Genomic DNA, 26,622 nt, shown 5'->3' with positions numbered 1-26,622 from the left:
CATACAAATTATATATTGTTTTTTTCAGGACAAAAGGGGCTTTCTTTACATACCATTATTTATATAATCTCATGTAATTTAATTTTTAAAAAATGAAAAAATATGATGAAAAATTGAAAAAAATACATGTTTTTTGACTTTTATGTGAAAAATCTTTTACTCATCTACAAAAGCGAATGAAAAAAACTGCTAAATAGATTCAAAATTTTGTCCTGAGTTTAAAAATACCCAGTGTTTACATGCTTTTTGCTATTTTTTTGCATGTTATAGGGCTATAAGTACAAGTAGGATATTGCGGTTTCAAAACATACATTTTTAAAATGTATCAATAGTGACATTGTAACACTATTATCTGTCATAAATCGCTGAATAACACCCCACATGTACATATTTTTTTTAAAGTAGACAACCCAGGGTATTCAATATGGGGTATGTCCAGACTTTTTTAGTAGCCACTTAGTCGCAAACACTGGCCAAAGTTAGCGTTCATATTTGTTTGTGTGTGAAAAAAGTAAAAAACTAAATTGAATGCTAATTTTGGCCAGTGTTTGTGACTAAGTGGCTACTAAAAAAGACTGGACATACCCCATTTGCAATACCTTGGGTTGTCTTCTTTCGCAAATGGTATGCCATCATGGGGGTAATTCTCATTCCTGGGCTACCATACGCTCTCAAAGGCAACGTAACCAACCTGGCCATTTTCAATGTAAAAATATTTGACCCATATATTTGACCCTGTAACTTTCAAAAACACTATAAAACCTGTACATGGGGGGTACTGTTATACTCAGGAGACTTTGCTGAACACAAATATTAGTGTTTCAAAACTGGAAAATGTATCACAACAATTATATCAGTAAACGTGCTTTTTGTGTGTGAAAAATGCAAAAAAAGTCACTTTCACTGACAATATCATCGCTGTGATATGTTTTACTGTTTTGAATCACTAATATTTGTGTTCAGCAAAGTCTCCCGAGTAAAACAGTACCCCCCATGTACAGGTTTTAGGGTGTCAGAACATTACAGGGTAAAATACAGTGCTAGCAAATTAAATTCTCTGGACTTTCGACCTGGGTTGGCAGGCAGGTCCCTTAAATTGCAATCAATAAAATAACTTAATTATGTAAAAATATTACATAAATACGCACGTAGAATTTAAATATATATGCATATTTATATATTTGAAGTCTACGTGTATATTTATATAATTATTTATGTAATTTTGTATATGGACATATGAATAGTTTGTATTCTTTTTATTTATTTATATATACATACAATTTCATTCTAAGTGTATTTTGATATAAATATATATTTTAATATCAAAATACAGTTAGAATAACATTTCGTATAGATATATAATTTTTTTTAAATTGTTATTATTATTTTTACATGTTTAATTTAATTTAAATTACTTATTATTTGTATTTTATAATAATATATATATACAATATATAGTTATTATATATATTATATATATACGTGTGTAATTTAATTATAAGTGTATTTTTATATTAATATATGTACATATTAATATAAAAATACACTTAGCATGACATTATATATATATGATATATAGACATATTATATAGGTATAATATATGTCTATATATCATATATATATACACATATATAATAATATTTATTTTTTTTATTAACTATAACTTACATTTTTTTTCAGATTTTACACTGATTTTAGAGCAGCAGGGAGACTGCCTGTCAGCACAGACAGTCCCCCTGCAGGCAGACACATGGACACCTATTGTGACCATGTGGTCGCCCTGTTGGGCGATCACATGGCCACAGGGGTCCTAATCCGCCATGGGGAGACTGTCTGGGCTGCAGGCAGTCTCCCCACAACGGGAGCACCGCCGATCGCCGCCGGGGGAACGACGGCGATCGGGTAAGTACATTTTAAATTTAGGACGGTTCAGGACCGTCGTCGGTCGGCAACGCAAAAATGCCGATGACGGTCCTGAACCGTCTAGCGTCCTCAAGGGGTTAAAAAAAAAAAACCTTATTTTCTCACATTTTTTTTTTTATTTTATTCATAATGAATTATGTTCCATATATGAATAGTTAATGATAAATTAAAGTCCTGTTTCTCCTGAACAAAATGATATATAATAAGTGTGGGTGCATATAATATGAAAGAGGGGAACTACGGGTGAACAGACATATAGCGCAAATTCCAGTTTTTGTTTACATTTTGTTTTGATCAGAACGTGCACTATTGACTCCGTCCTGAAGGGGTTAAGAATACATTCTTACCCAAGCAGAAACTTTGTTTTGTCACTTTCTCCCATGATCAATAAAGTATTTATTGTTCAACAAGAAAGCCATAAACTTCACAATAACTGAATTTGAATCTTAAAAATGTACAGAAGAGCTTAAAGGATCACAATAGGGTCAAATACACAAACATGTATTCCTCCATCTAGCCCCCCTGGGCCCATCATGCCTCCATAAATATAGCAAAATCTTACTGTATTCAAGCCAGAAGCTGTAACTCTGCATTCTGTTTGCCTTGTTAATGGACTACTGACACATTGAAGACTGGGAATTCCTTAAACATAGGAGCCCATCACGATATTGGCATTACTGAAATTTGGGGAATACCGGTTATTTACCCAAACATTCTATACACTCTGGGGAGATCTTGTAATACTCCTGTCTATCTAACATTCTAGCTTAACTCTCGAATCAGTTTAGTGGTTGATTGCAATTACCTTTTGATTTCCCCTTGGAGGTTAAATCCTCAGTGGGGATGAGGTTTGGGATGATTTCACCCACTTGGAGGGTTTTATTACCTGATCCACTGTGTCTTACCCACTACAGGGCACAGCACGTTACTGTATGGCACTTGAGCAACTATTTATACGAGGCTCAACCTATTTTTGTTATAACTATTATGCAACAGTGTAACAAACTGCTACTTAGTTGCGGCATTATTCACCCGATATGATTAGCTTTTGATAAACGTTACACTTGCAGAAATGTCTCATGTTGTATGAAGGTCTCGTCCTCTAGTTGCCACTAGCCTGATATACTACAGTCTACTGTTGATTTGGTTTTAACTTCCCTATTTATGGGGTGGTTTCTCTTCCCATAAGGTGCACCTGTGTCTGCCCATTTTTTATAATCTTTCCATAATGTGTTTGATACCTAATAAAAGTTTATTATTCTGTTTTTGCAAGTCTTTAGATTAAACTCAAATTAGGAGGTATTGGTTTTGAGGAGATTGAATCTCTCAATTTCCAGAGGAGTCATTACCCCTCGCTACCTTATTTATTTTTTTAGATATCCATTATACATAAAGCAAAGGACACACCTGACTGCAGGGCTTGACAAATTTGTTTGAAATCTAGGAGCCAGCTAAAAAAGCTAGGAGCTAGTTTTTTTAAAGGGACACTATAGTCACCAGAACCACTTCAGAGTAATGTAGTTGTTCTAGTGCCTATAGCCTGTCCCTGTAGCCTTTTAAATGTAAACACTGCCTTTAAAAAAAAAAAAAAAAAAAAAGGCAGCGTTTACATTGCAGCCTACTAGGACCTCTAGTGACAGTCACTCAGATGGCCACTAGAGAGTCCTGTGTCAGTGCTCTGCATGGAGGCGCTGAATGTTACACATAGAGAACATGCGTAATATCCTCCCAATGCTTTCCTATGGGAAAGTATTGGCTTAGCTGAGATCATTAAGATCTTAGCTATGGAGGCGGGACAGGTACCTAAACAGATATATATACACACACACAGACATTTACACTAGGGATCAACCGATATTGATTTTTAAAGGGACCGATACCGATAATCTGTGAACTTTCAGGCCGTTAGCTGATAACTTACCGATATTCTGTACATTTACCATTTTGAAAAAATAAACTATTTCTACACAAATCTACTGTTAAATGAACATGTTTATTTATTTTTTTTAAATCTTTTTTTTATTAAGGTAAATGCACAAAATAAACATGCCAGTCCGAATTTTTTATGTTTTCAAGAATATATGTGTGTGTACTATTGCCTATTGAAAAAGTTTCCCTAATATTAAATGAGATCGAGGTTAGGTCATAGAAGTAGTGGAAGCAGGTGATATTATCTAAGTTCTAAAATGGGGGCAATCTCTATGCAAACCAATGCAAAGGGTACGCAGCAGACCTATATGACTATATGGACATAATGGTTGACATCCACTATAGTAAAGGAGGTTTTAGATACGAATTACCCATTTCCATACAGAGTTCTTTGGCCCTTTGACATACGTAGGACACGGACCAACAGAGTGGAGGAAGTAGAATCCGAGATATTAGTATAATGTTCTAAATATTGTTCATGCTAATGTTTAATCAAATAATTGTGCACAGCTTTTCATGAATTCAATGAGCCGAAAGGCCTGAACAGATAGTTCTATAGACAGAATATTGAACAAGTGTTTACATAGATACAAAGCTAATAAAAACTGGAATGGAGGAATGAAGAATGATATGTATTTATTGTAAAATGTTTTCATTACAATTGTAATAACTACTTGCTTATGAATACTGAATGTAAAAACATTGTTCTACTTTATTGTAAAACTTTTGCTGACGCTATGAAATAAAATCTGATTTACCACAAAAAAGTATTTTTTTTCTGGTAAGGGTCTAAACTTTTTTTTTTTACATGCGGCATTGGTAGTTGAAACAAATAACATTATTTGGCACACCGTTTCTGGCATAATGTCATCTAAACATGTATAGAATTTGTATTTTTTTTACTTACCTTCTTGTCATCTTCATCATCTGCCACTTTCTTGAAGTCATGTTCAAAAGAACTAGCTATCTCGTTAAAAAGACCTACTTCCTCACAGTTCTTCAAGAAGCGAGTTGGAGTGGGGGTCTGATCTATACACAAGCAGAGAATGGCAACACATTAAAATTTTTATTTTATTTTTTAAATAAGAGGACGACCGAAACTAAACCAAATCTCCACCCCCATGCAACAGAAAATGTCTTTGTCATGAATTGGTGGCCCATTAAAAAGCATTACTTCATCTATATACACAATTCTGACAAAAGTATATATATAGCATTTGTTAACATCTATTCCACTGGCATGACGTGAATAATTATACTACAAAGTGCTATTTCTAGCAAAGATCACAGATTGCATATATCTCTACCGGATTGATGGATGAAAGGTTAGTTTTTAACTTGAACTACAAGAACCACTGCAGAGAAACCTAGTGGATCTCTAAATATGCTTAATAAGAAATGTACAAACAGTTTACCTGCAATTATTACAGAATCAGTTCTTGGAGGTCCAAATTTTAATGTCATCTCATGCTTGTGTTTATGGACAGCCAAGTGGTCTTCATTTGTAAATCGCTGTAAATAAGAAAACATCTCTTAACTATTTTACGAATGACAAACCATTCTTGGTATAGTGCACTACTATGGAAAAATAAGGTAAATGTTACCTTAACATAAAATTATACAATAAAAACAAAGGAAAGTTAAAGGACAACTGTCACCTCAAAACATTTGTAATCATCCTTTTTTTGTTAAAAAAGAAAGATTTTTTTTTTAAATTAAGTATATGAAGAAAAAACAAAATCAAACAACCCCCCCCAAAAAAAAACCCCATCTCTCTCTACCTTTAATATATGACTGCATCATTCAGTATGTATGTATATATATATATATATATATATATATATATATATATATATATAAAATCTTGGCACTCACCCTATTGCAATGAGTAGTGAATTTTCTTGCCTGGGTGCAAACCTCAGCGTTAGTATATAAACAAAGATGAGATATAAGGTGCACTCACAGGTCTTGATGAGAAGATTCTTTTATTCAGTGATGCAAATTAGATGTGCACACACAGTTTTAGATCAACGTTTTCAAGATCTTAAAAAAGGCCCTATAGGGGTCGAAACGTCGATCTAAAACGGTTTGCACATGTAATTTGCATCACTGAATAAAAGAATCTTCTCATCAAGACCTGTGAGTGCACCTTATATCTAATCTTTGTGTGTGTGTGTGTATATATATATATATATATATATATATATATATATATATATATATATATATATATCTCTCACTGGTCAGACAGTGTTAAAAAAACAAACTGTCTATTATCACCTTAGCTTCATATAGTTAAAGGATCCTTTTTTTTTAACATCCTATATTTAAAAAATTCCATTTTCATTTTGAATCTTTAACTATTAAATATAGTTGAGGTAACCATTTTCATATTTTTTTTTTTTTAAATGCAGTAGACTGATGGTTAATGTTGGAAGAATTCCTGGAGATCAACTAGGGGTTAACAAAACCAAGGCATCCTGACCTAATGTGTTTTATACCCCACCTCCTATAGACTGTCAGCTCCTTTGAGCAGGGTACTCTTCAACCTATCATTCCTGTAAGTTTTCTTGTAATTGTCCTATTTATAGTTAAAACCCCCTCTCATAATATTGTAAAGCGCTACTGAATCTGTTGGCGCTATATAAATGGCAATAATAATTATATTATTAGGGTTGTGGTCATGTTTATATACTCCACTATTTCTATTTAACCTGTTGCACTCGGGAGACTTCACTAAACACACATGTGATACATTTTACTGTTTTGAAACACGTATAACTATGATATCATCAGTGAAAATGCAGTTTTTGTATGAAAAATTTGAAAAACTAATATTAATGTTTGTGACTAGGTGGCCACGAAAAAAAAACTGGGCGGTCTACTTTTTCAAATAGTATGCCATAATGCTAATCTTAATTTCTGGGCAGCATTATATGTTTTACTGGTCTAAAACTCTCATATTTGTGCCCAGTAATGTCTCATGAGTACGAGAGTGCTACAGCAGTAAAACCTATAATAATGATGATGATGATGATGATGATATCATCGGTGAAAGGGCAGTTTATTTGTAAAAAAAAAATGCAAAAAAACAAATAACGCCAAGTTTGGCCAGTGTTCGTGACTAAGTGGCTACTAAAAAAAAGACTTGACATACCCCATTTGGAATACCCTGGGTTGTCTACTTTTGCGAATGCTATGCCATGATTGGGGAAATTTTCATTCTTGGACTGCTATACAATCTCAAAGGCAACATTACCAACCTGGCAAATTTTAATGTATTTAAACTAAAAAAGGGAACATGCTTTTTGACCCTGTTACTAAAACCTGTACATGGTGGCACTGTTGTACTTGTGAGACACCGCTGAACACAAATGTGTATTTTATTGTAGTAAAAGCCAACAGTACTAGGACCTTCACAGTTATGCCATGCAAAAAATAAAAATCTTAATTTCTCAAAATTTTATTTATATTAAATTATGTCTCATATATAAATATTTGATGTGAAATGAAAGTCCCGTTTCCCCTGAACAAAATGATATATAATAAGTGTGGGTGCACTAAATATGAAAGAGGTGAATTATGGTTGAACAGACATATAGCGCAAAGTCCAGGTTTCCAGGTATTGTTTACATTTTGTTTTGATCAGAACGTGTACAATTTACTCCGTCCTTAAGGGGTTAAAGGACAATTGTCATCAAACTTTCACTTCTCAATTTTTAAAAGCTGGCCACATTTAATGAAACATAACAGTTTTTAAATGATCATTTTTTTTATATTAGGAAATTTCCCTTTATCTGGCTGAGCAACCATTTTGTAGGAAGTGTTGAACTGAGGAGATCCGACAAGGGAACTGCAATTTGTATGCCAAAATATCTGAATTGAAAACTGTTTCCAACAGTTTTTTTCTAGCTTGGTTATATTGGCCAAAAATGTGCAATTTCCTTTTTTATGCTCCACAATTCCCGTTTTAGTGAATATCCCCACAAGTTTTATTTTGTTTTGCCAACTGGTACTTTCAACAATTAAATAGTTATAAGCATTCAAACAGAAATCAGAACACATTTCTCATATAGTACAGCAGTGTCACCAAAACAGATCCAATAATAATATGCAGCACCTGTCACCATGAACAAATATAAAGACAAATAGATAAATCTACAATTCTGGATGAAGTTCAGAAAGGACACCGGTAAACCCAAGAAGCATGTATTTATTTACACCACAAAATGCAGGGTTCAATGAGAAATTACAGAACCAGACCCCCCACCCCAAAAAAAGAAAAAAAAAAAAAAAAAGCACACTACTTTAACAAGCTTAATGTATAAAAGGTTGCCTTTCATTTAAGCTACATTTAAGCTATTTGATTTGTTTAAATATTTACAGTGCTTTTAAAAGTGCAGAAAGATTGCAGAGATTGGAAATGAGAACTAATGATGGACAGAATAAGGAGAGCTGGTTTTTAGACAGCTGAAAGCTGCATTCCAACAGCTAGGAAAGTGAATAAAGGGCACCGCGCCCCCTCATGTCCCGTGCTTTTTGTGCCAAAACAACTTCAGGAAAAATAGGCCCCTGGAAGCAGTGTCCGGGCCTGGCAGGCACAGCCTGCGGAAACATGAGAGCTATGGGATTACTGCACATATACAATCACAGAACCATGTTTCTTCACTTCCTCTGGTCTAGAGATCATCATGCTGGGGGTAAAAGAATCAGAGACATTTGTGAAGGAAAAAAGGGAACTTCATTTAAAAAAAAACCCACAACAAACAAATATGTCGAATGAGGAATGTTTACTAAAATTTAAATAAACACAGGGACGAGGGTTCTCATATTATGAATGAGGCTGATTTCTCTGGAACTGCAATGTTTAACATTGCAGCACTAAGGGCAAAAGGGACACTGCACCCAGACCACTTTAATGAGCCGAAGTGGTCTGGGTTCCTACAGTGTCTTTTTAAGAACAGGTAGTGGATCTTAAAGGGACACTCCAGGCACCCAGACCACTTCTGCCCATTGGAGTGGTCTGGGTGTCAACTCCCATCACCCTTAACCCAGCAAGTGTAATTATTGCAGTTTTTATAAACTGCAATAATTACCTTGCAGGGTTAAGTCCTTGCAGGGTTAAGTCCTCCTCTAGTGGCTGTCTATCAGACAGTCACTAGAGGGACTTCCGGGTTCTTAAAACCCGAAAAGTGTTTTAAACGACGCTGGATGTCCTCACGCTATGCATGAGGACTTTCAGCATCGCTGGAATCCCCACAGAAAAGCACTAAATAATAATTTACTATGGGGAGGTATAATGCGTGCGACCATTGCCGCACATTAGGTCTTCCCCGCCGGCTGACGGTGGGGGAGGAGCATGGGCAGAGCCTGACCCAGCGCCGAGGGACATGGGCGCTGGATTCAGGTAAATCACGGATAGGGTTTCAACCCCTTCAGCAACATGGGATGGGAACCCGATATGTTTTCCTGGCACTGCAGAGTCCCTTTAAGGTGAAGGCATAGCTCAATGAAGTGGTCTGAGTGACTTTAGTAGTCCTTTAAAACTTAAAGCAATTACTAATTTACCAGTCACTAACACAATTTGTTTTAGCATAGATACAGATGCAAGGTGCTACATTTACCAATAGCCATTATAAATATCAACGTTTTTATAACCAATGACATGCATAGTGACAAGGTAGATTCCCAAATGTTGTAGAGCTAATACTCCAATGATGCTTTGTATGCCTTTAGAATACCAAAGTATCAAAGAAGCTGTAGTTTTAAAACATCTGGGGATCTACCCCTTTTGGGTAACCCTGGTCTACTGTATGATCAAAATCATGGGAATACTTGGTAAGGGCCTATTGAAAAACAACTATGGAAGGGAAAATAAGTTAATTGTTTATGAAGGTTTGCTGTTTTATACAGAGTTTCCAGCACTACATAATGACTCATTATGATCAAATTGAAAATAAAAATAAATAGCTACCTGGATTTGGAATACTAATGTGTCTGTATACTTTGCAATTTCGATGTAATCTTAATATTTCATTATATATGGCTATTTATCTTTTACTTGAAGATGCTGAATCTTCTCATAAGTGGATATTATTAGCAGCTTGTTTTAGACTTGGGGGTCTCCTTGTGGCCCTTGCACAATAATGGAGGATGGCATAAGCATTACATCACTTTTTGATATTATATACATAATGGATAAACTAAAAGTAATTAAAAGACATGTAAGCCTATGCATTATTCACCTTTCCACAAAACAGTGCTTGTTTTAGAAAAATTTAAATTAAAATACAACCAGTGAAATCCTTCAGTAGCATAGGTGGAGAAAAATGCTTGCATTGTCAACAACATAAAATGCTTGCATGTGCTATGCAACTTTTCATATGTCTCAACTGTGCCATAATACACCATTTCCTCTGTATTTCATCCTTCCTCATAATTTAAATAAATTGCCACTATAAACTAAATCTGGGATTCTGCGTTCCCTTTACCTGTACCACATACACACTGGATTCCAGGGGATCAGGTCATTCTGCAGTAAACATGCTTTACCTGTATACCATTGGTTAGACAGCAGTGAGGTCTGTTTGCTGTGTGAGTCACGTTTCCTGAACTGATGCAGCTGAGGCGCCCAGGATAACTGAATCCATTATCTAGCAGGCTAGGTTAGGAAGTTAGGGCATTTTAGGAACAAATTACAGGTTTCTGATACTTCACTTCGTTCACTGCCACAAAAGGTTTATGACCACAGGTAAAAGTGACAATAGAATAAATTAAAAGGCACATTTCTTGTAGGTTATTTATTATGATTCTAGACCTATGTGATCATAATGTACCATATTTTTCAGTGTTTAAGACGCCCCCATGTATAAGACAACCCCCTTTTTTTAGCCCAAAATTTTGAATTAAATATTTTAAACATCAAATAGAACAAGTTTTTAGTATTTCAGTGGTGACTTCTGAGGAGAGCAACACACTTCTGATTCCCATGCTTCCCCTGAGCTACAGTACTCTGTGAAGTTAATGGGGCCACAGTGCATGCTGGGAGACTACAGCTCCCACAATACAGAAGGTGGTGTGAGGGCATGCTGGGACATCACAGCAGTATTCCCTCTGTTCCCTGATCCCCATTTCCTCCCCCCATAAATATAAGTCAGAAAGCAAGACCTACCTGAGGTGGAGCATACCTTAATATGGCTGCTCCTTTTATGGTGTAGCATTTCTCTGGAGCGCTGTTGGTGGCAAGTGCTGACGTCTGCTGCAGCTCCCACACACACAGGGACCTCTTCCTCCTTGTCACAGCATTCAGAAGTGGATCACGTGATGTAAAGTATACCCAGGCCCTGCTTCATGTTAATCTGGGCCAATAACCTGGATCCAAATGGGGTTCTAAATGGGAGCGAGCGCAACATGGTCCGAGATTATAAGATGGCAGGATCTTCCGCCATCTTCAGTTTTTCTATACTACAGACTTGCTCTGACTATGGGGCTGCGGGGCCAGGTATGTGTGTGGGCCATGGTACACTAAAATGCAGCAGGCGCCATCTTCGCTTAGGTACTGCGCACAAGTGGGGTTTTTAATCCCTGCAATGACATTCCGTGTATAAAACGACCCCCAATTTAAGACTAAATTAAAAAAAAATACAAAAAAAATGTCTTCTACATGGAAAAATATGGTATATCACCCCTATGGAGGTTTCTACCCTTAAACACAGTTCCAAGGTCAAATGAACTATCCCAAAACTCTAGTTGTGTAGATATAATTATCACAGGCAAGAATAGAAAAATCTCACATCTGGTGAGAAAGTTAGAGCGTTGCTTGGATAAATGGGGAACATTTTTAAAAGAAAAGTAATTGTGGGACAAAGTTCAAAATGAGGACTGATCACCATGAATGTTCTTGCTCATTAAGAACTTTGCCCACATTTGTGTTACCTTTCTCTCAATTACTCCTCATTTACCCCACAATAATGTCTTTTTTCTTAAGCTTTATCAATTAAAAATTACTTGGTTACTCATAATGTCTATTCTAAATCTTTCAGGTATTTCAGGTTAGTAATACAATTTATTTATTTTTTTAAATCGTAAACTTGTTAATATGTATTATTTGCTTTAGGTAAGTTAGGGCATGGTCTATACGCACATCAAAGTACCAGAAGAAATTTAGCTTAACCCCTAATGACCTCTCATGCTGCAGGTCTTAAAACTGATCAGTACTGTGCAGATGCAAAGCCCAGCACCGACCGAGTAGAGGGGCATGCAAGGTGACCTCAGCAGGGTCTCCCTCATACTGGGGGCAGACTCAAACTCACTGCAGCAGACTGCAATTGGTTGCCCTTAGTCCTGGTATTTGAATGAATTTAAAGGGCTATTATTATATCTATTATTATTGCCATTTATATAGCGCCAACAGATTCCATAGCGCTTTAAAATAGTATAAGAGGGGGGATATGACTATAAATAGGACAATTAAAAAAAAAAAAAACTTACAGGAAAAATAGGTTAAAGAGGACCCTGCTCAAACGAGCTTACAGTCTATTGGAGGTAGGGTGTAAAACACAGTAGGACAGGAAATAGCTATGAGCTGTTTAAGTTCGAAGTAGCAGTCCAGCTTGCCGAACTGCTATATGGCTGGAGAACCCCTTTAAAATCCCCATTTATAAAAGTGCCAATTTCACAGTGACAATAGCACTTTTATAGTTCAAAATGGAAATGCTTCCCCCTTAAACAGTTGGGGAGATTCACTTCCTACTTCCGTTAGCTTCACTGATCTAACGGAAGTAGCAGGCACTCTAATAGAGTGCACCTGCCTTCCAATACTGGCATTAAGTACACCTGCCTTTCCATATTGGCCACAAGAACTGCCCGGGGAGCGCAATCGCTGGCTAGTTCTTGAAGCGTCTATCCCCACTCCCAGTGTCTCTGTCCCCCTCTCCCCTCTATTAGTCTCACACCTCCTCCCCTCCTGTGTCTGCCAACCTTGTAGAAGGGGCGAGCTGCGGGTAGAGGATCTTAAGTTTTCTTTACACAGACTGACAGGAAGTGTTCTCACTGAGAACATTCTGTCAGTCTGGGTAGAGGTAACTGAAGATCCTCTACCCTCAGCTCGCCCTGCTACCAGGTCGGCAGACAGAGGAGGGGAGGAGATGTGAGACACATGGGGGAGGGAGGGAAAAGGGGGACAGAGAACATCATGGGAATGGTTGAAAGGAAAGTAAAATGCACTAAAGGGAGGGCAGGAGAGGTAAGTGCTCTCTGCCAGCCCCCCTCCCCGCCACTGAACTGCCAATGCCACTGGACCACCAGGGAAGGAGAGCCCCCCTCCCTGCCATGTATCAAGCAGGGAGGGGGGACGAAAAAAAAATAAATTAATAATAATAATAAAAATAAATAAATAATACAACAAAACAAAAATTAAAATAATAATAATAATAATAATAAAAAATATAAAAAATGCCCACCCCCCACCAAGGCTCTGCATCACACACACACACACACACACACACACAGCATTCATATACACACACACACAGCATTCATATACACACACACACTGCATTCATATACACACACACACTGCATTCATACACACACACACTGCATTCATATACACACACACACTGCATTCATATACACACACACACTGCATTCATATACACACACACACTGCATTCATATACACACACACACTGCATTCATATACACACACACACTGCATTCATATACACACACACACTGCATTCATTATATACACACACTGTAAATAAATATTCAATTAATATATTTTTTTTAGGATCTAATTTTATTTAGAAATTTACCAGTAGCTGCTGCATTTCCCACCCTAGTCTTATACTCGAGTCAATACGTTTTCCCATTTTTTTGGGGTAAAATTAGGGGCCTCGGCTTATATTCGGGTCGGCTTATACGGTGTGTGTGTATGTATATATATATATATATATATATATATATATATATATATATATATATATATATATATATATATATATATATATATATATATCACGATCCTCACAATAAATATCGCTGAAAAACGTAAGTGAGGGAAAAAGGGAAGTACAAACTAAAAAGTAGGGATCGACGATTATCGGTCTGGTCGATATTCGGTATTTTCGCCAATATCGGTCCATGACACCGGACCACCATGGAATGCCATATCCCCCCTCCCCGGCCAAGTAATAAGTAGGGAGGAGGGAATAGAATTTAAAAAAATAATATATATAAGCCTGCCACGAATGGGGTACTTTGATGCAGTTGGCAGGCTTATGCAATGTATGATCATATAATGTAACCAAACCCCCATTATTTTTTACCTAGGTGAGGTGTTTTTACATAGTACTATTTAGGATTTGAGATCACTATTTAGTTAATAAGCGAGTGCACTGGTTTGTGTATTTTTTGTATTTTGGTCCCAGTAGCACCCTATAATATATGCATGTTTAGGTGAGTGCAGCCCTCCTGACTTTATAATTGTGGGGGTCTAGGCCAACCCGTGGGGTTTGCACCCCTCCCTGTCACAGGTGTCTCATTCCAGGATCCTATTTAGCCTTGACTTGCAGAGAGTCCCAGTAAGGAAGCATTTCCAAAGTAAGTGGATTAATCTCATAAGAGCAAGCATTAGGCTGCTAGAGTAGGACCTGCCAAGAATGGGGTACTTTGATGCAGTTGGCAGGCTTATGCAATGTATGATCATATAATGTAACCAAACCCCCATTATTTTTTACCTAGGTGAGGTGTTTTTACATAGTACTATTTAGGATTTGAGATCACTATTTAGTTAATAAGCGAGTGCACTGGTTTGTGTATTTTATATATATATATATATATATATATATATATAAAAAAAAATTTTATTATTAAAATGCCGCCCTCCCCCCCACATTTTACACCCATTACATGCCTACACAAACACACTATACACACACTACACAAACACTCTGCATTCATTATACACCCTATACAAACACACACTGCATCCGCTACACAAACACACACTGCATCCGCTACACAAACACACACTGCATCCGCTACACAAACACACACTGCATTCACTAATCAAATACTCTGCATCCACTACACACACATATATTCTTAAAAACGTAAAAAAAATCTGACTGGCATGTATATTTTGTGCATTAATAAAAAAAAAAGATTTGCAAAAAAATAAACATGTTCAGTTAACAGTAGATTTATGTAGAAATCGTTTATTTTTTCAAAATGGTAAATGTACAGAATATCGGTAAGTTATCGACAATCGGCCTGAAAGTTCACAGATTATCGGCATTAGTTCCAAAAAAATCAATATGGGTCGATCCCTACTAAAATGCACACGTAACAGACTGCTTGCAACATTTAAGGGATTTGGCACATTCTCCACACCAAGTGTTCTCACACAGGGTCTAATGCAGAGGAGTGAATGTATAGGGAAGGAGGGTTGCAGCAGAACCCTCCCACAGGCATTTTCCTGCTACTGGTCACAATGGAACACCTCCAGCAGGCATTTCATGCTTTTAGTGATAGTATGGGAAACCCTAATGCTGATGTGCTGGCAGTAAATAATCACAGAAGCTAAGGTGCAGAACTGGAGGGTGGGTGTTACTATAGAATGACAGTATCACTTTAATTTTAAATTTCCTTTGCTTGTACATAGAGTGTGACATTGCAGAAATTTAACAATACTTGGCAATAGACATTTGGCAATGTAGTTAAACACATATGCAAACAATTATATGTGTCTTGCATTATAAGATAACAGATAAAGAACATATAAAAAATATCAGAAACATTTCAGGGATTTCTATGTGCCCTAAGGAATATCTTCTGCCACTGACTTTGTATGATGTTGGTTCACAATTCTTCTGACTACTTCACTGTAAAGCGTGGGAGATCTTGTGTTTGTGCTTTTGTAATAGCGTGTACATGTTGGAGAGAAGTTTCTGTTTTAAAGCGTGTGATAGACACAGTTGCTCAAATGTCGTTAGGTCTCCAATACCATCTGGTATGAGTTTAGTGCCTCAGATGAAATGTGCCAGTTGTGTGTACTGGAGGTGTTGTCTACCTGTGGGGGGTTGTATGTAGAGGAGTTTGGTCAAAGGTTTCAACTTATCCCTTTGTACCACATCTCGGAGCATAAGAGGTTTGTCATGGTACAATTGGTACCCTTTAGCTGAATTCGTCTCTTGGAAGAGGGGGTTAGGTGTAAGCGGGTATAGCTGAGAGGGATAGGGGGAAAGAAGTCCGGATTGTCTAATTGACGCTCAAACTCTTAGTGTCATAGTGATGGTTGGGTGCGGTTTGTGTTTTAGAAACATTTGACTAGACTTATGCCAGGGGACTGTGAGAATGGAGATCTCTAAAAAGGAAGCTTCTATTTTTGCCCATTGGGTGGTCGAGTTTGCATTTGTCCACTCATACATCCCAGCTCGGTGTATAGATTTGTGGTAAACATCTATATTAGGAAGTCCTAGGATCCCCCTTCTGTCGAGGCCGGGTGAGGAGAGAGTGTGTCAAGCATGGATGTTGGTGTGACCAGAGAAAGGATGTAAACAAAGCCTTGACTGTGTCAAATAATTTTTTGGGGAGTACTATGGGGATTGTCTGCAGGATACACAGAATGCGTGGTAAAACATTAATTTTTAAAATGTTGATCCTGCAAAACCATCCATAACTCTGTTTGTGCCATATTTACACATCTTTAGATACGGCGGTTAAGTGTGGGGAAAAGTTAAGTATATGTGGTAGGTGTATCCATAGGTATTTGATGGGGGTGTTGGTCCACGTAAAGTGGTACTGTTGTTTCAGATTTGGGTCTATATCTGATGTTGTGTTCAAGGGTAGTAACAAATTTAGAGAGATTAGCTTGGAAATAGGTATAGATATCCATTTCTGCAAGGATATGTGGGAGAGTGTTTAGTGGATCTGCGACAGTGAAGAGTAGGTCATCAGCAAAAGCAGAGATCTTGTATTCTTCCTCAAAGATTTGAAAGCCTCGGATCAGCTGGCTGTCTCGGATTCCCTGTAAGGATGGTTCCAATACAAGTATAAATATGAGGGGAGACAGGGGACACCCCTGTCTCGAGCCATTAGATATCTTCCCTGGACTAGAAAGTTTTCTAATGCGTAGACGAGCAGTGGGAGATGAATCGATGGCTCTCAACCAATTGAGCCAACGTGTGCCAAAGCGTTTTACGGTTTCCAACATCAGGGACCAGTCCACCCTATCGAATGCCTTTTCAGCGTCGATGGTCAACAAAGCACTCTGTGTCTTACTTAACTTCGCCTAATGCACTAGTTTTATGATTTTGGTGGTATTATTTATTGCTTCCCTACCAGGCAAAAAGCCTGATTGGTCTGGGTGGACCAGCCCCTGAAGCAGTGGTTTTAATCTGGTGGCCAGAATTTTTGTGAAGATTTTGATGTCAATATTTATTAGCGTAATGGACCTGTTACTACCACAATTCACTGGGTTTTTCCCAGGTTTGGGAAGTAAGGCTATGGTTACTTCCAACACAGACAGAGGCAGGGAAGGGGCCTTGGTTATGGAGTTAAAGGGGTTTATGAATGGTTGTGCTAGAACTGATGTTAGGATTTTTATAGTATTTGCCCGGGAAGCCATCTGGGCCCAGGCTTTTGCCTAGTGGGATGCGTTTGATTGTTTGACGAACAGAGTCTACCAAAAAAGGGCTATCTAGGAACTCATTATGTGGTACAGCAGTTTTAATCCTTTTTGAAAGGAAGTCTTTTATATCTTGTGCCGAGGGTGTTTTTTCCCTCAAATTGTATAGTTTCGTGTAGTAAGCTTGAAAAGCCACAATGATGTCTGGCATACAGCATGTATGGGTGCCATTAGGGAGTTTAATGGTTGATATAAATGTAGTTTGTCTACCCTGTCGTAGGGATTGAACTAGAACGCGTCCGCTTTTGCCTCCCTGGGTATAATAAGTGTGTTTAGTTAGTTGTAGTTTGCGTTTGGTTTGCAAATTTAATATTGTCGATAACAGATCTTTTAGCCGTCAATGCCTTAAACGTTTCCAGTGTTAGGTCTGTGCTGTGTCTTTCTTCAAGCGTTTTAATGTCAGTAAGCAGTAGCTGGATTTGTTTTACTCTTTTGCGTTTCTGGGCTGAGGCTACTTTAATTAGCGCTCCTCTCATAACGTATTTATGGGCTTTCCATAGTATGGTAGGTGTGGTGTCAGGGTGTGCGTTTTCCTCAAAGTACTGTTTGATGGTCTCCTTTAGCTGATTAATAATGTCTGTGTTCTTAAGCAGTAGATCATTTAATTTCCATTGGGGGGGGCGGCGTGTGGTAGGGACGGAATAGAAATTTCAAGAGACAGGGGTGCGTGATCGGACCACATAATCGCTCCATAGGAGGAGTATTTAATGAGGTGCAGATATCGTTGCTGTAGAAATAGCATATCTATGCGTGTGTAAAGACTTGAGGATGGAGAAAATAGTCTTTTCATGGGGTACAAAGTTCTCCAGCTGTCAAATAGTTGCGCTCTGTGCAAAATATTGTGTAGTTGTTTGTGAGCTGGGGCAAGATAGTCTCTGGATGAGGAGGATGTGTCTAGGTCACTGTCTAAAGTAATGTTAAGATCTCCCCCAGCAATAAGGATGCCATCTTGGAATTCGGACAATTTGTCAGAGCGCCTGAAACTTTCAGGTATAGATTAGAAAACGTGATTGTTGGGTTTCCAATTTTCACTATGACAAAGATATATTGGCCAGCATCGTCCACCTGTTCCTTAAATGTAAAGGGGACATGGCTGCCCACCGGTATTGCCACTCCTCTAGATTTCGACTCAGAGAAATGGCTGAAATAGCCTGTAGGGAATCTACGGTTTCTTGGTGAGAGAGCAGTCTTTGCGGAAGTGAGTCTCCTGCAGAAAGACTATCTCCGCTTTGTGCCTATGGAAATATGCTACAGCTAGTGACCTCTTTTCGGGCGAGTTTAACAAGAGGATGCAGATTGTGGCCAAAGTGTATGTGATTTTCTCATAGGTGAGAGCTTTAGTTCCTGTATGTATCTGATAACTTTCGCCTATATGTACTTCAGTTCAGTAGTTAAAAAAAAGCAGTATATATACCTTATACAATTAACTTAAAGTAACAAAATTATACAAAAAATAAACAATAGAACACAGTATGCAGTTTGCAAAACAGCAAGTAACTTTTGTAGTTTACAATTGATAGTGGATAATTGGGGAGGGTGGGATGGGGTGAGGGTTTTTGTACCTGAGGTTTTATGGTAAGTCTTTGTTATAGATTTTTCGTGTACGCGGAAATAAACACGTATTGTGTGTTAATTTAGGAGGAATCTCCTGGCCTGGTATTTCCCACTAATGTGATTACGATTAGTCGAGTATATAGTGTTGGGGTTGTTCGGGGCTGCGTAAGAAACGGGTATTGTATTGGATGGTGCGTTAGGGGTTTGTGGTCTCGTCGGGACAGTAAGAGGAAAGTGGAGTATTCTCTATGAAGAATAGCAGTAGGAGTCGTAATAAAGGTGCAATTATATCTCTCTGTGCAGGAGACAGAAAAATTAAGTCAGGTGCGTGGCATAAAGGGAACTCTATTCAAGTTAAATCATGTTTTACTTAGGTTATTGTTAGGGAGACGTAAGGTTATTGTTAGGGAGACGTAATGTACTGATGGGTCAGGTATTTGGTCTGTTAGGCTGAGTCAGTATATTAAAAACTCTCCGCTGGTGAGAAGTAGTAGTATTGATAGTATTTTTATATATATATTTGTGCTCGGAATTTATCTAATACGTAATGGAATGTAGAAGGAGAAGCAAAGTTGGTTGAGGTGTGCCGAAACCAACGTACGAGTAGGCCTGTAAAAGAGGGCCCACAAAGGTGAATTGTTAATATAGATGGGTGTAGGTGGGTGGGGACAAACAGCTTGCACAACAAAAGGTAAGTAGGGGGCGTAGGGTTTATATAGGATCATAACTCCTCCCACAAATTCAGGCCAAATGGCCTTCCAACTTGTGCTCAGAATTTATCCAATACGTAATGGAATGTAGAAGGAGAAGGAATGTAGAAGGAGAAGCAAAGTTGGTTGAGGTGTGCCGAAACCAACGTACGAGTAGGCCTGTAAAAGAGGGCAAAAAGAGGATTCAAAGAAAACACACTTTATTGCAAGTTTATACAGCTTGTGTACTGAAAGCTAGTAAGGAGCTTTTACTCCGATTGAGGTATATATGTAACTAAGCTGAGGATTACCTGTGGCCCCATCACCTAGTGATGTGGACTAGGGTGTAAGAGCTTGGAACCGCTGATGCAGCGCTTCTGCGAAAAAGAGAGACCAGCGAAGGAAGCCATGATGTAGCTTACCTTAATGGAATGTTTAGATGTGAAGTAATGGCTTAGTAATGATAATGTGTGGCTGACCTTGGATACGTAAAACGGAGTGACAGCATAGGAGGTATAAATAAGATGCTTGATATGTAGGTTTAGCGGAAAAGGCAAAAGGTACAATAGTTTAAAAAAGTCTCGAATCAAGCAAACTCTACTTGTGACATGGAACAATATACAAAGCCCTGGCGTGAGTGATAGAGTAGTGGTGAAACTGTGTGAAGCGTGCGTATCTCTATGAGGTGTAACTGTGTGCTTAGTCCAAGATTATCTCATGAAAAGGTTGTATCCTGGATGGTATGTAGTAGTTCATAGGGAGACCTTAAACTGGGCGTGAAAAAGCTTCAGCGGCTGTGTTGTGGACACCAGGAATGTAAAAGCAGACTAATGAGAACTGAGAGGGGCTGCCAGCCAAGTCAGCCTATGAAAACAGCCACAAAATGGTTAGCGAGGATGGCCGCCCGAATGTAGGCCAGGTGCCATGGTGAAGGGTGAATAGATAGTAGATTAAAGGCGTTGGACAAGTCCATCTTGCTCAACCAAGCCTTACTACTTGTTAAGTGATAGCTTGTATGGCATGATTGATTTGCGTAGTGCAGTGAGAACTCCATAGCGGGAATGAGGGAGTTTGGTGCTGGGAATGGATGTAGAGTGTGGTGCGAAAGAGGTCTATGATCAGACGTATTATATGGTATAGTGAATTTCTACATCGATGGGAATGGTACGCCAAGATGAGAAGTGTGAAGACAGTAAGGAGGCAATCGTTAACCCAGCGTATGACTGCTGTGGACAGAAGGTGGTCCACCGTAAGAGGGTCAATGGGTGCAGATAATAGGTTAGGGCCTATGAGTGTACCTGTGGGAATGGCGATAAGGCCCGAGTGAACCCCTGTGAGAAACCCGGCACCAGAATCTACCATATGCCTAGCTGGGTGTAAATGCAGATAGTATATTAGGATAACAAAGTTAACCTTAGTTGGGCGTATCTTAGGTGACAGATGGGCTGCGTATATAGACTAGGTGTAGGTTCTGGAGCAATGTGCAAAACCCTGCATGTAGTGAAATAGCATACCCCAGTATTAAAAGTCATACTGCACCTGAGCCTTCCCCAGAAATGAAGTGGTCAGCCCAGCTTGTCCCTCTGGCCGCCTCTTCTGACTAGTGCGTGGGGTGAAAGGGTGGTGAGAAGTGGAAGTAGCGGTCTCTATGCGAGAGATAATGATAAACAGAGGAATGGAAAGCTTTGTTAAGTGGTGAGTGTCACTCTTTGGAGTACTGAAATGTCACCAAGAATATAACCTTTGTACTGTAGGGAGTCTTGTGAAGTTAAGTAGTGGTGTTAGTTTAACGTCCTTTCCATTGAGAATTACTTTCTCCATGGAAATTGGAACAGGGTGGTCCGGTGAGACGTATGGAGTAGTGATAGTGGGTGGTGGGGGACGGGGAGGGAAATGAGGGGTAAGCCAGACTGTATGATCGAGATCACCAGGTGAGCGCCTGCCGGGCTTAATGAGATACCTGGTGTGGCTATAGCCGATTCCATTTATCAGCCTGTTGATCATTTGGAGGTTGGCCAGGATAGCGACTAGGGTCTCCTGACTGGAATCTGAGGAGTAAGCCGACGGCCCTTGTGAACTAGAACATTGGGCTGAGCCGTTGTGAGCCAGTGTAGTTCTGCCTTACTGGCAGTGGCTGGGGAGAGGATACCCCTGTGTCAGAGCTCTGCTGATATTTTTTTTAGAATGTACCAGAATCCCAGGTAACTGAGGGTAGAAGGGGTGAGGGATTCCAAAGGAGACCCTGGCCAGACTGGCGTGCTGGGTATTTTGTCCAACAGTAGACTGATTATCGTGATAGATACTTGTGACATTCTGAAAAAGAAATAATGATTTGGATAAGTAATGTGTCAGAGGTATGGATGAGAACTTCGGAGAACTGGCCTAAAGCTAGTGCCGAAGCGAAGAATTTACATAGTACCAAGTGACAGGTGAGGCCCTGCTAGTGCCAAGTGGCAGACAGAGGCTCTACCTATGATTTGGGCCGAGGGGATTTTGTGGCCACATGAACATGGTGGCAGGATGTCGGCCTCTCGGTGACCGTAAGAGATTCAAAACGTGTGGCCGTGAAGAAGGGCGAGCGAGGTGGCGAACTATGATTTAGTCGTGGGGCTGAACCTCCGTGTTGAGGTGGGGTGTAGACCTCGCGGGACCGTAGTATTACTTAGGATAGCTAAGGCCAGCGCCTAACCCTCAATGCCAGTTCTCTAGCCTAATGGGGCTTGTCTCTTAGAACGGTGTGATATAACGTATGTAGATTCTTAACCTTGAGTGTTTGTCCTCTTTATTTGGGCAATGTGCCAGAAGATTACAATATATTCTTGCTTCTGCAGAGAACGGGCCCGGTCCAGGAAACCTTAGTGGGGAAAAAGATGCTAGTGGGCCTGAGGCGTGCCACTAATATAATGAGTGTAAAAATTTAGAACGTATGAGAATGTGTGTATCAGAGATACTGTAACGTACGAACGTGGGCAAGCTGAGGGACCTGAACGTTGGTCCGTAAATTAGAGACAAGCCCCTGGGTTCCCATAAATGTGAATTTTTTGAATGATACGAAGGCAAAGTGAGCCCTTAAGGAGAAACGTAATAGTAGTGAGTAAGATTACCAATACCTGATACTGCAATGCAGGGAACCAGGTAGACTGTAGGTTGTTGATGGTGTAGGACTTGGTGTCTAAGTAATGATATGTAGAAATAAATGACAAAACATGTACCGATAAATATAGTAGTAATATGGTGGATTATGATTAAAATATTGTTGTTGACATTTTGTGAGAAATCTTAGCCCAGGTACGTTTTGAAGTGCAGAGCCCACTTTGGGAGGTGGGGGGTTGTATGAGGCCGTGGAGGCTGAATGAGGCCTCAAGGGAAAACGTAAAATCTTCTTGGAGCTCTGTTTGAAGAAAAGTATAAGTAGTAGCAAGGTGGTGTAGGTGTGTGTGATTGATGTTTTTAAACGCCGTGAGGAATCTCAGAACTGGCCTGTTGGAAGTTTAGAACCCACTTTGGAAGGTGGGGAGGCTGAATGAGGCCGTGGAGGCTGAATGAGGCCTCGAGGGAAAAAGAGAACTGGTAAACCTACTTACCTGATACAGTATTAGAGGGTATTGGGATACCGCTTCTTGAAGACTGATAAATGCAATAATGTCTGAGAAGCCTGTAGTACACTGAATGACCGGTAGGGGTCAGTGTAGGTGAAAATGCAGTGGTTTATTGGTTTGTACATGAAATGCAAAAACGTCTAAGAAGCCTGTAGTACACTGAATGACCGGTAGGGGTCAGTGTGTAGGCGAAAATGCAGTGGTTCGTTGGTTTGTACATGAAATGCAATAACGTCTGAGATGCCTGTAGTACACCAAATAACCGGTAGGGGTAAGTGTGCAGGCGAAAATGCAGTGGTTCGTTGGTTTGTACATGAAATGCAATAATGTCTGAGAAGCCTGTAGTACACCAAAAGACCGGTAGGGGTCAGTGTGTAGGCGAAAAATTGTATTTAATTTGTAGTTTTAACCGAACAGATTTTTAACCCAACAGATTTGAACCAAAACAGCTTTTAAACAACAGATTTTACATGAACAGCTAAGCGAGTATAAGGTAACGAAATAACTGTGCAAAACGAAAGGAAACCGTAAAGTGAGGACCCGTGCTGTGCTGAACGCCGTGGGAACTAATCCTAGCGCAACATGTGGGTCTTACGGTTTGAGAGTCCATGAGACAACAAATGCGATGCTGACCGGAGAGCAGGCCACTGGATTAACAGAAAGCCCTGCTGCAGGATTTCTGGACACAGCTTGGAGTAGGAGACCTCATGGAGCAAAGGTGAAACCAAAATGGTGTCTTGAAGGACCTGGAAGTGGATCTCATGCAAATGCTGACCTTGAACAGTCTATTCGTCTGACCAACAAACAGCTTGCACAACAAAGGTAAGTAGGGGGCGCGTAGGGTTTATATAGGATCATAACTCCTCCCACAAATTCAGGCCAAATGGCCTTCCAACATACATACATACATACATACATACATACATACATACATACATACATACATACATACACAGTTATTTGTTGCAGTTTATTTTTTTTTAACCTCTTCCTTTTTTGTTTATATTAACTATGTATAGATAGATAACCTCAGATACCCTCATGTCCTGTACATATATTACCGGGAAGGAAGGGGGAGGTTGCTCAAACTGGTTATTTCCCTTTCTATGCTATTCAGGACATCATTCTATCTGTAACAGGCCTCACTTTGCATGTGAGACAACACTTTTCCATAGTGCGGTTGTACATGCAAGCATCACCTCTGAGATAACAAGAGAACATACGACCTGTTTGTTGTTATATCTGTGAAGCTTTTGGTCCTTTATGTCACCATAGACACGGAGCAGTTATTGAAAATTTTAAGCAGCCAATACTATAGTGCTGGGTGAGCAGTGTAGTCCACTTGAGTTATTTTATGAAAGCCCCTTGGTTGTGCGACAGATCAAAGATGTAGATGATCTAGTCCCAAGTTCGAGGTGTCGTCTTCGTTGCCTGCGTAGTCATAGGGTCTTTTAGTGAATGAGGTTAGTATGGAATTAACTTAAATATATATATTGCGGAGAGTCCTTGGGTTTGAAGGTAGCGATATCCCTCCCATTATTAAGCAGCCTCTCCGCTTCCTGTTGGTTGCCTTTGGTGTGGTGAAGTGATGCGCTCGTCTGTTCTCTTCTTAGATGGCGTTTTCCATCGCTGAGGCAGTCTTGGTAGCTTGGTTGTTGGGGGAGTACCAATCTAATACCTGTGTATCAGGGAGTTTTGAGAACTTGTAAGAAAGGTTTCACATCCAGGTGAATGGATATCAACTACGTGGTTCCTTTGTGAGTGAGTATAAGTTTGAAAGGGAATCCCCATCTGTATTTCATGTTGTGGTTTTGAAGGTGTTCGGTGATGGGTTTAAGTGCCCTTCTGGCCTGGAGTGTGAGCCAGGATAGATCCGGGTATATTTGGATCGGGTTCCCATGGAACAAGAGAGGTGGTGTGGTCTCTCAGGGCTCGCAACATGCTGTCCTTTACTGAGAAGTATTGGACCCGGCATATTAAATTTCTGGGTGCTTCCATAGCCGATCCCCTCGGTCTAAGCAATCTATGTGCCCTGTCTAGGATGATCAGGTGATCACTTGTCTTCCCCACCCCCCCCCCCAAATGAAATAAAAAAAGTTCAGTGAGGGATGCTCCCAGGTCCTCACCTTGTATTTCCGTTAGGTCGCGTATTCGGAGGTTGTTTCGACGACCCTTATTATCCAGGTCATCCATATTGCGCTGGATAGAAGCCAAATATTGGGAGTCTCCATTGTAGAGGATAGATTTAGTAGTTGGGTCTGTGTCACATCCCTTTCTTTTTCTAAGTCCGTGACTCTGCAGCCTACATGCCAGATGTCTGAGCCCAGCACTTCCATCTTGGTTTGGGAAGCTGTTTCCAGCTTACCCAACATGTTGGCTATATCAGCCTTCGAAGGTAGGTTCCATATCAGCTCCCTGATATCAGGATCATGCGCGATTTCCTGCGATTTGTATGAGCTTTCCGACGGTGTAGGACTTGGTGATTTAGATTCTGCCTGAGTGTCTGTCTGCGCCATTTTGTTTACGGCGGTATCCATCTCGCGATCTGACTGGTCTTTAAAATACTAAGACAACGAGCTCGATTTAGTCGAGGGAGTTCTCCCAGCTGTATTGTGTGTGTGTGTGTGTGTTTTTTTTTTTTTTTTCCTTTTGGGGTTTCCCATTGTCGCTTGGCGTCTCGTATTATAATGGATTGTCGATCGAGCTAGAGGGAGCTGAGCTAGGGCACATTCTGCGTGCTCCCGTTCCTGCGTGCTGATGCGATTTTCGCATTGAGTGTTGCGGGTTGTGGATTAACCCTGCAATGTAAACCTAGCAGTTTCTCTGAAACTGCTGTGTGTACAGCTGCAGAGTTAAAACCTTGGAGACCTAGCACCCAGACCACTTTGATGAGCTGAAGTGGTCTGGGTGACTGTAGCGGTCCTTTAATAAACAGGAGTGAACTTCCAAAGGGTTAGGCAGGGCATAATCTAAGGCATTTTGTGACCTTTACTAAAGAGTGGATTGAAGTGGAATAAAAGAAAATTCACATTCGAGAGGAGTTTAGCACGGAATGATGCCCCACGGAGAAAATTGCCATAAATTGACAAAGATCATCTAATAACAGTCTCATGTGCTGCTTTCTACTTCTGTATTTCTTTTTACGTAGCTAATGTTATACATAGCTTGAAAGACCGAATGGTAAGTAGGGCGGATTATACTACAAGATACTCGTGCTTTGAAAGGGTTAAACTT

General features: G+C 39.6%; 1 protein-coding gene across 2 annotated transcripts in view; it reads right to left on the bottom strand.

The window, feature by feature from the left end:
* The window catches only part of LOC134569647 (cyclic AMP-dependent transcription factor ATF-7-like), a 96,369-nt gene that overhangs the window by 13,417 nt on the left and 56,330 nt on the right, over positions 1-26,622 (bottom strand). For both annotated transcript variants that reach the window (XM_063428447.1, XM_063428448.1), the window contains exons 3-4: positions 5,269-5,365; positions 4,761-4,882 (exon numbers count right to left, since the gene is read on the bottom strand). In XM_063428447.1, coding sequence (XP_063284517.1) covers positions 4,761-4,882; positions 5,269-5,365 — 219 coding nt within the window. The remainder of the gene's footprint in view (positions 1-4,760; positions 4,883-5,268; positions 5,366-26,622) is intronic.

This window comes from Pelobates fuscus, chromosome 1, assembly GCF_036172605.1.
Source record: "Pelobates fuscus isolate aPelFus1 chromosome 1, aPelFus1.pri, whole genome shotgun sequence".
NCBI classification, from domain to species: Eukaryota; Metazoa; Chordata; class Amphibia; order Anura; family Pelobatidae; genus Pelobates; species Pelobates fuscus.
The sequence above is the reverse complement of the archived record's forward strand: the minus strand, read 5'-3'. Positions and strand labels throughout refer to the sequence as shown.